Below are 11,041 nucleotides of genomic sequence, written 5' to 3'. Positions count from 1 at the left end.
CAAATGTGGATTAATTCTTTTACCTTCTTCTGATTGGTTCCTATAAGTCTTCAAGTTTATCACAAATATTATATGATAAAGTTGCTTTTTGATTGGTTGTTGAACTTTGACCAGGATCGCCACATCATTTGAACACATGGCATCCTCTTGTTGGTCTTTAAGTTGACTGGGATGCCAAGTCATCTTGACACATGGCATGAGGTTGGGCCTCAAGATGAAATGGACCTTGGACTTGAATTTAATAAAATGGACTAATGCATTTGTGAAGCCCAAATTAATTATTCAATCCAACTGAACATGAATTTAATCCAAATCTTGTATGAATTAAATCCAATAAAATTTACGTATCTATAGATGCCCCCTACTTCAAAGCTTGTCGAAGAGCATAGATATGTTGAGGCTCAAAGATGAGTATTGAAGTATCACAAGGCAACAATATTACCCTTTACGACATTTGTTTGACTCCAAATTTTTTTCTTTAGAAGAACCAATTATATTTTTATTTATTTATTTTACAAATATAATCAGAGCCTAACTTTTACACTAACATAATATGCTAATGTATTCCTTTCGGCAAAACTTTGTAATTTAACATCGATCAAACTTGACCGGATGAAAAATAATTGAGAAGCTTCCCATGAGGCCTAATAACGAGTTGCATCTTTGAACTTTTTAGGCTAGAAGATTATCAATTTAAACACTTTTCAATAATTCATGGCAAACGTGTGACTGTGCATGAACATTATCCTATTCATTTCTTCAAAGAGAACTAGGATTTTGACTCCTACTGTATAATTGAATCCAAGTCCTTTGCGAAAATAAATTCTTGAGCAGACTTCTTGTTGAAAACAAATTAGATTTTCCCATTCGTGAGTCTATATAAGGACCTCATAATTACAAGTAAAATACAATCAGGTTGCCTTACTTTCTTTGAACAGGCTCACGAAAAAGAACTGAAGTTCACTGTAAGAGTTATCAAGAAACAAAACCGCAAGAATTATCAAGAAACGAACTTCGGCTCATTGCACCCTGGTTGTATCAACTTCGTACAGGCTCACGAAAAACTTCATATCTTAACTTAGGAATATCAAAATCAAGAGCGGTTTGTGGCATCGGAATCAACCATTAGTTGAAGCTTCATGCTATTGGCACAGCCATGTTGAACAAGATTGCTATATTGCTGCTCATATCTATTATGTGATATTGAATCGTCAGGCTCCAAGAAAAACTATGAGATTATTGCTCTTGTGCTGCAGCGTACTATCGACAAAGATCACCCAAGCAGAATCAAGAGCTTCATGCAGTTAGCATCACTATCCATCAATTGAGCTAACGTCGGCTCTAATTATTTTTGTTTGCAAGTTCTGGTTGCAGTTGTGTTGACATGTTACTTAACAATGGAGAATGATATTCAAGACAAAATTTGGACGCAAGTCAAAGCTTTGTGCTATTGGCACCGATATCTGCCATGTCGAATTATTGTGTTGCTCTCGATATCCGTCATACCAAAGTGAAGCTACGTGTGTCCGTCATCTCCATCCTTTTCCCTCTTTTTTGCAGGTTTATGAGGGAGTAAAAATGGTCTCGATATCAGATCAAGAAGATTCACCAGATGTCACATTGAACCATTTGATGTGTCACTTCCTTACTACCTGGCAAGGCTGCGAAAACACTTATTTCCGGATGTAGGAGCAATGGAATTTGAGTCGCTTGATCCTAAAGAAACGGAACTTAATTTCCTATCATATATAAAAAATTTATATCAAAACTAAATTAATTTTTGAAGTCGATTTCCAAATATGATATGTATGTTTCGCATCTTTTCGCAGCCGTGGTAGAAAATTCATAACTCAGCGTACCTATGTCAGAATCATGAGATCTTATTTAGTTGGAAATAAGACTCCAAGCACTACAATATATGTAAAAATTACAGCCATAGGAATTGTGGATTAGTACAGATTTTGTTTTGAAGTCAACTCACCATTCTACCATGCTTGGTTCTTTAACTTTGCGCGGCCGTGGTAGAAAATTCATAACTCAGCGTGGGATTGTCAGAATCATGATATTCTTGTTTAGTTGGAAAGAAGACTCCAAGAACCACAACATATGTAAAAATCACAGCCATAGGACTTGTGGATTAGTACAGATTTTGTTTTGAAGTCAACTCACCACTCTGCTGTGCTTGGTTCTTCAGCTTTACGCATCTGTGGTAGAAAATGCATAATTCAAAGAAGGGATATCTAACTCATACGCTAACTATTACACTTCAAAGAACTATTGTGATGATCAACTAAGGGCACACTTTTTTTATTTTTTAACTCATATGACAGAAATTAGAATAATATTTTAAGCTTCCTAAATACCTCAAGAGGATCAAATCAGAACGTAGTTCAGAAAGATGAGTTTTTTTTTGCCTAGGCTACCTCTTTCGAGGTTTTCAACCTAGAGGACCCCTTTTTTTAGACATACACAGTTTAAACTCGTCGGGCCAGGAGTATAGGTGACCTTCATAGGAAGTGCTGCTTTAGGAATTTGGCGTCGATTGGACCAACTCTTAAGCCATTCTTATCAATAATTTTGTATGCATCATTTGTATATGCTTCCTTCACGATGTATGGACCATCCCATTTTGATGTGAACTTATCACCCATGCGCCTGTTGAGGATTATGACTCCAACTCTGCTAGACGTGGCCGCACTTTCTTATTGAAAGCTCTTGCTAGTCGGGCTTGATAGCATTCCGACTTTTGTTGTACTTCCAATATTTTCTCATCCAATGACTCCAACTCTACTAGACGAAGTTGAGTGTTGCTTTAGGCCATAAGTCCTTCTTGGATTGTAATTCTCAATGATGGAATTTGTTGTTCCAATGGAAGGACCGCTTCTACACCATATACTAGAGAGTATGGAGTCGCTTGTGTAGCAGTTCTAAAGGTTGTTTAATATGCCCATAAAGCTTCACCAATTTTCTCATGCTAGTCTCTTTTATTCTTTGCAACGACTGTCTTCAACAAGTTACCAAGTGTCTTGTTAAAAGCTTCAGCAAGGACATTGGTAGGTGCATTGTACATTGAAGATTTCATTGCTTGAAATTGAATTTTTTGCACAAACACCTCATAAGATTGTTATTGAAAGGCGTTCTATTATCAGTACGTATGTATCTTGGTATGCCATACCTGAAGATTATGTTTGACTTGATGAAGTCAACAACAATCTCCTTCTTCACCTCCTTTAAGGGAACAACTTCAGCTCACCTCAAGAAGTAATCAGTGGAAGCCACGATGTACATCTTCCCTTTTGATGACTTTGGAAGAGGCCCAACGATATCAAGTCCCCATGCATCGAAAGTCCACGAAGCCACGGTTGGATGAAGTAGCTCAGGGGGTTGGTGTATGTAATTGGCATGGAATTGACATGATTGACACCTTTTGGCATGCTCTAGACAGTCCATCACCAATGTCGTCCGATAGTATCCCATCCTCTTGATACGAAAATGCAATTTAGGTCCTGATTGGTATGCTCTACAAGTGCCAGAATGTACTTCTTTCATTGTTTGTCGATCTTCTTCTTTATCAAGACACCATAGGAATAGTCCTTCATATAAGTGACGAAATAATATTCCTTCATAGAAAATGAACCGTGATGCCCTTCTCTTGATTTCTGCTCTTTTTCGTGGATCTTCAGGAAATCTTCCATGTTCGAGGTATTCAATTAGTGATTGTCTCTAATCTTCTTATTCAATAACTTGAATGGATGTATGGTGGCTTTCATTGATTTGAAGATCAAGACGTCCAGGAATGACCCATCGATGACACACACACACCTTTGTTAATTCTTTCTCTCCCAATGCCATATTGTAGCCAATTTAGCCAAAGCATCAGCCATGTGACTTTCTTCTCTTGGAACATGGTTTAAGAACACATGATCGAATCTTTGAAGCAAACAGACAGCATATTGATGATATGAAAAAAAATCTTCTTTCTTTACCTCATAACTCCCCAAGAGTTGATTGATGATTAGCTCAGAGTCACCATAAATATCCAATTGCGTGATCTTCATGTCCGATGCCATTTCAAGACCAATAATCAGAGCTTGATATTCTGAGATATTATTGGAGCATGTTTCACCTAGAGTAAATGAAAATTGAAAGATCAATCTTTTTGGGGATATAAGCACAACTCCTGCCCCCATACCATCTCGACATGCAATCCCATCAAAAAACATCGTCCATGTTGATAGTTCCTCAATGTATAATGCATCTTTATCTGAGAACTCATCTAAAACCTCCCAGTCTACTAGAAAAGGGTGATCAGCAAGAAAGTTGGTGAGTGCTTGCCCTTTTACAGCCTTCTAAGGTGTGTATGCAATGTCATATTTATTGAACAATATAGACCATCTTTCCAGATGTCCAGAGAGAACTGGTCGACTTATTACAAACTTTACCGGATTGGCTTGAGAAATTAGCTTAATGGTATATGCCTTAAAATAGTGTCTTAGTTTCTTTATCGCATAAAGCAATGCTTAGAATATTTTATCAACATGTCTGTAGTTCAACTCAGATCCTATCAAAGTCCGACTTAGGTAGTACAATGCTTGCTCCTTTTTCTCTTCATTCTCTTCAGCCAATAGTGCCCCAAGTGATCGTTCTTGTGATGCGATATAAATTATCAATGGCCTCCCATGTGTTGGCACCCCTAAAACAGGTGGATTCGACAAGTATCTTTTGATACTCTCAAAAGCATTTTGACATGATTGATCCCAATGAAAGGAGAAATCCTTCTTCATTAGATGGTTGAAGGGTTGGTATCGTTCGGCCAAGTTGGAGACGGACCTTCAAATGAATGCCAAATTTCCTTGTAAACTATGAAGCTCTCTCAAAATTTTTGGAGCAGGCATTTTCTGAATAGAATCAATCGTTGTAGGATTAACTTCAATTCCACAGTGGCGTACAATGAAGCCAAGAAACTTTCCAGAAGTAACTCCAAATGCACATTTGAGTGGATTCATTTTCAAGTTAAACTTTCTTAACCATTAAGAGATAATTTGAAGGTCTTCAAGATGGTTGTGCCTATTCCTAGTCTTTACTACTAAGTCATCAACGTAACATTCCACCCTCTTATGAAGCATGTCATCAAAAATGTGTTGCATTGCACGTTGGTAAGTGGCACTGTCACGACCCAAGCCTAGGGCCTAGATATGACATGGCGAATGAGGAACCCGAAAGTACCTCAATCAAGCCTCTTAGCATTCTTTTAGCCTTTCATAGGTAATGATGATAAATAAACAAGCGGAAATCATAATAGTAAATCTTCAACTTACATATGTCCAACAATACCTCTAACTATTAGATTTAATGGGGCTAAGACAAGTTCCTAGCTCACCCTCAATCATAATAGAAGAAATGCCATAATAAAATATCTTAACATATCATAAGCTAGAAAGATAAAGGAGTATTGTTCCCGGAACATGGGAACTCACCAAAAGTAGTCTTCAATGGAATATCAACTAGCCGCGTGGAGGAGAACGAGGAGAAGCACTAATCCCTACATGGTGACATCATGTAGGCAAAAGAGTATGCGTTAGTACTCTGAATGTACTAAGTATGTAAGGATGCATGAACATTGAGGAAACATTAAAAGTTTATGTAATATGGAACATAATTTAATGTATGCATAATAAATCATATATATATCCTTTAAAACATTCATTTTGTGGGAAATTAACCATAACCGACATTTAAGACCATGCGAGCTATTATATGGAATCCAACATAACCCCCTAAGTTGGCCGGGGAGACTACTTGCCAGGTAGAACTCCGTCAACTTCATTCATTTCTTTAACTTTAAGAGCTTTCATGGATCCATTAGCCTAAGCCTACAAGGGCTCCTATGTTGGCACATAGTTAATGAGACAAGGGGTTGCTACTAGGATTCCCTTACCGAATCCCACCTCAATGCCTCATTCGTTGCTAAGTCAATCCCACGGAATAGTTTAATACTTCAAAATATTCATAGCATATAACTTGAGAATTCAAACATCATATTCGGTAGAATAGCTCATTAAAACATTTGATAATTCAAATATGCAAGAATTGTCCTTATTGCATAAAGAATCCATGATTCATATCATTTCATCATTCTTTCATTTCATAAGACTCCCTTTTTGATCATAGATATTGCTTTCATAAATATTTATTTGGAGTCAAAGCTTTCAAGTCAAACTTTATTAAAAACATAGTAAAATTAGGTGGGTTCAAATCACTTCAACTTGCAAATATGTATGTAAATAAATATACATAAATACTTTGAAATCTATTAATTAAAAATCATGCTTTAAACAACCCATCATGAATTTCAGGAACCTTTAAATAGATAAATAAAAGAATTAATTGTAAACCATCAATTCATACATATGAAATTATGTTGCATCAAAATAGAGCAATAATCATTAGTTTAACCATGATTCATACAATTAAGTAAAATTAAGAATTAATATAAGAAAATATTATTTGAAATCAAGATATTTAATTGAAAGAGTTTTTGGACTACATGGGTGGAAGAACCCATGGATAAACACCCACATAACTTAGAGTAAAGCTTAAAGAAAATAAACATAATTTATCATATAATCAAAATAATTTAGACATGAGAGTGAAAGGAATACTCTCATTGAAACCTTATATACCTGGAGACCGAAGCTTTAGTTGGTACCGAAAGACTTAATGAACACTCTTGAGTCCTAGCTTCTCTCCTCGCCGGAATGTTTTGTGTACTACCCGGAGTATATGAATCACCGGAATAGTATTTCTTCACTACTAAGAACTAAAACTATATTTGAGAATGTGTAAAGAAGTGTATAGAGAGAAGATTTGCTTGAGAAAGCTTGATGAATAAAATGAGGAAATAAGGTGGGTATTTATAGGTGGGAAAGAGGGACCTAACAATAAATAAAATAATTATAAAGAAAAATCTGAAAATTTAGTGGAATATATTGATGTCATGGATGATGTTAAATGGAGGATAATTTATGTCATGAGTAATGTCAAATGTATCTAGATCTTTCGATGGTAGGTGAAATGAGTTATCTTTGACAGAATACTCTTTTTGGGAGCTGCGTTTGAATAAGATAAATTCCTTATTAAGATTTGGTGTCTTCATAAGAATTGTAGATATGGAAGTCTAGTTTCATATCGTTTAAGAATCAACCAATTTGGATAAACATATAGTGAGATATGAATTTTCTTCTATAAATACTCATTTCCGTCACAGCATCCTACCTTACAAAAATTAATTTATTTGACCTACTTAACCTCCGAATATTAAAATATGGTCTTCATAAAAGTTGTAGGTAATGATCTTGTGGTTACTCAGAAATTTGAATCACTCAATTTGGATATTCCTATGAAAAGTGATGCCCAAAATACAAAGGCTGTATCATGTTTAGGCGAAAATTGAAACATCGTATACAATATTTTTAGGGGATGTTACAGGCACCAGCATTTTTTTGGCCTAAATGAATTACCTTATAATAATATATTCCTTTTGGAGTCCGAAAAGGAGTGCATTTTTCATCTTTTGGAGACATTCTAATTTGATTATACCTAGATGACCCATCCATAAAATACATATCTTCATGCCCAATTATAGCATCCACCATGAGTTCAATGATGGGCAACGTAAAGTCATCCTTTGGATACGCTTTGTTTAAATCTCAAAAATCAACACAAACACGTATCTGACCATTCTTCTTCTTGACCGATACAATGTTTGAGATCCATGATGGGTACTTCACTTTTCTAATAAATCCAGCCTCTATGATCTTGTTGAATTCAACTTCAATCTACATTACCAATTCCGGGCGAAACATGCGTTGTGACTGCTTTACAGGATGTGCTCTATTTTTGGTCCCCAAATGATGAATATCTACTTTAGGACTAAGGCATGGCATTTATTTGTATGACCAAGAAAACACATCTTTGTATTCATTCAATAGCTTGGCATATTCTCCTTCTTCTTGAGATGTAAGTAGTGCACTAACGAAGGTTGGACGTGGATCTTCCAAAGTGCCCTGATTTAACTCCTTGAGTTCATCTACAGTTGATTGTATGCCATCTTCTAGTTCAGGTAGAGCCTCTTGAACACCATCATTCACATTATCAAGGCATGGACTATCTTCTATTGTTACGTGATATGATGCCTGCACAAAGTTTGAATCTTCCCCCTAGCTTTCTTCAAAGGATGTTGTGATCTCTACTTCTTATTTCTCCTTTGTTCTCCCACGAAATTGGTTGGTAAAAAAATGGTGCTTCTTTTCACCTTCAATGAGCCCTTAGTGGTGATTGATAAAACAATCTTCGTCTTCATGCGTAATGGAATGACACTATGGATCTCTTTTTCGTCACTTCATTCACAAAAGTCTTGCTTTTCATGCTCCACTATCTTCCTTGATAATGAATTCTTTGTAGTTCCCAAGAGATGAAAGACGAAGGTCTTTGAGGCGGTGACATCTCTTTCTATATGCTTAAAAACTCCACTTTCATCATTGCATCTCAATCTTTCAATTATAGAGACACGAGGTGTCGATCTTTCTATGTAGTCAAACACTGAAGTTCGTTGCTATGTTTTCTTATCCTCAAATTTCTCTGTCTTTTCTATTGAGGTATGGTGTGAGAAAGCCATTTCCTTCTCAGATGAAATTTGTAGAGGCTATGCTAAGCTGAATCCAATCCCAAATTTTAGAGTGGAGACATAATGCCCTTGCTTTCTCAACATCATTTGGGACTCTGTAAGTCCATGTATCTTTTCACCAGTCACTTCATCTTTGAGCTCTCCTAATCTCGTAGGATTTGAGAATTTGCAAACTGATTTTTCAAGTAGTACAAAGACCTTTGGATCAAAATATCATTTTATCTTATCAACTTATGTATTGCCTTTAGAAGACTCCAAAGTGATAGCTGGTACTTGTGCAACTGGGATAGTCATACTTTCCTTCAAATTTTGAAATAAATTATGACTCATTTCTTTTCTTAGAGGGTGAACATGTTGAGTACATTCCTCCAGTAGGGGTTGACCCTCTCTTCGACGCTCGCATGGAGTGTAACAAAAAACAAGATGATTATCATCAATCTATGTCTGGATATATCCCTCAGATGGCGAAAGCTTAATGGAAATTCCTTGATTTCCCTTCTTAGACACCTTGATAGCGGCCTATTGAAATTTATTCTCTTTATTTGAATCAACATCAGTTGGGTCCACAAGTGAGGGTTTCTCCATATTTGATTTACAAGATTCTAAGAAGAATTTTGCATCTGCAAAATATGACTCAGTCTTGGTGAAAGGATTAATATCCGCATCAACTCCGATGATTTCTTCATTTTTCATGTACTTCATGCACTGATGCAAAGTAGATGGCACCACTCTATTTTCATGAACCCAAGGATGTCCTAGCAATAAGTTATATGATGTTTTGGCATCTATAACATGAATCAAAGTATTTCATTCCTTGTCACCAATGGATAATTTTATGCGAATCACCCTTATGGCTCGTTGCCTACCCTGATTAAAACCTTGGATCTTTAGGTTAATTTTGGACAACTCATCAATGGTGATTCCCAACCATTTCATCACCATCTTTGGCATGATATTGTCTACCAAACCACCATCTATTAATATGCAATTGAGACGTTGCTCGCATATAGCTCCCACAATGAACAAAGGCCTTTTATGTGGCTTAGAACCCAAAAATAAGTCATCATCATTGAAGGCAATTGTAGCAAAACATGGGGCGACTTTTCCATTAGCATGTCGTTGTTGTTGTATCATTAGATTAAGCCCACCTTCACTTTTCTTTGTTTTGTCAGTGCTAGAAAGCGCATGTGCTGAACTAATTTGGCTATTTTGAAGGAACTTTCCAAGAAAGATATCATGCAATGTAATTGGATTTTGAATATTCTGTGGAAAAGAACCATTGATTTTTTTGCTAGTACGAGATTGGACAATTTTTAGTGATTGTGGTTGATCCATATCATTCTTCACCACTCTCGACTTAGGAAGTTGTATCTTTAGGACTGCTTGATGACTTCATTTCTTGTGAGAAACCATAGTACAATTGTTATGTACATTGTATTTAGGCTTGTACTCCACTTTTAGTGCACCTTTAAAAGTCCTCTTTAAGCGATCGACTTCAACGGGTGTGAAATTATCGAATTACAAGAAGATGGTATTCAACATAACCTGCGACTTAGAACAAATCTCCAACTTGAGCACTACACTATCATGATTTTCTTCTAATGTTTCATCCATGTCAATGATGATGTTCCCTTTACTAACCAGCATCAAAATTTTCTTCTTCAAAATAAAGCACTTTTTCATCGGGTGGCCAACGACACAGTGAAAATTGCAGTACCTAGGGTTGCTAACTTTGCTTATTTCTTCGGGCCTCTTTGATTCAGGAAGATCAATAACTTTCTTGGATAGAAACTCATCGAGAATCATAGGTACGTCTGAGTCAGTAAATGGGTAAACCTTTGCCTCCAGCTCCTTTAATGTTGGATGACTTTTATCCTCTGTTGGGTATTGCCTCGGGGCTTCTTCTTCCTCCAATTTTTGCTTGGTTATGACCTTTACAGAAGTCACCTTCACTACCATAGATTCTTTACTTTGAATCTTTGAGGTCATACCTTTCTTGAACTCCTTCTTTTCTTTTGTCAAATCAGTAAAAGGAAATATCTTCCCATGACATGCAATGCTCAACTCCATGTCATGTGCTTACATAGGGAGATCTTCAAATGTTCATGGTTTGATCCCTTGTAGAATGTACAAAAGATCTCAATACATTCCTTAAATGCATATTTCCACCGTAAATATTTCAGAAAGGCAATCTTTACAGTCCAAACTCAATGCTCTCCAACGATTGATGTAATCCACCACTGGTTCATCCTTTCTTTGCTTAGTGCCAGTGAACTCTATCATGTTGATGGTTCATCGAGTGCTGTAGAAACGATTGAGAAACTCTTTTCTGAGTTGCTCCCAACTATCAGTAGA

At 36.3% G+C, this 11,041-nt stretch overlaps 1 protein-coding gene across 1 annotated transcript; it reads right to left on the bottom strand.

The window, feature by feature from the left end:
* Nucleotides 1-3,827: 3,827 nt before the first annotated feature.
* Nucleotides 3,828-5,006, bottom strand: LOC129899927 (uncharacterized). Its single transcript, XM_055974922.1, has 2 exons — nucleotides 4,845-5,006; nucleotides 3,828-4,349 (listed from the first exon to the last, which is right to left on the bottom strand). Exons 1-2 carry the CDS (start codon nucleotides 5,004-5,006, stop codon nucleotides 3,828-3,830), a joined length of 684 nt encoding a protein of 227 aa, XP_055830897.1.
* Between the last annotated feature and the right edge of the window lie 6,035 nt (nucleotides 5,007-11,041).

This window comes from Solanum dulcamara, chromosome 8 (genome assembly GCF_947179165.1).
Source record: "Solanum dulcamara chromosome 8, daSolDulc1.2, whole genome shotgun sequence".
Lineage (NCBI taxonomy): Eukaryota > Viridiplantae > Streptophyta > Magnoliopsida > Solanales > Solanaceae > Solanum > Solanum dulcamara.
Note: the sequence above shows the minus strand (reverse complement) of the source record. Positions and strands in the feature narration are given on the sequence as shown.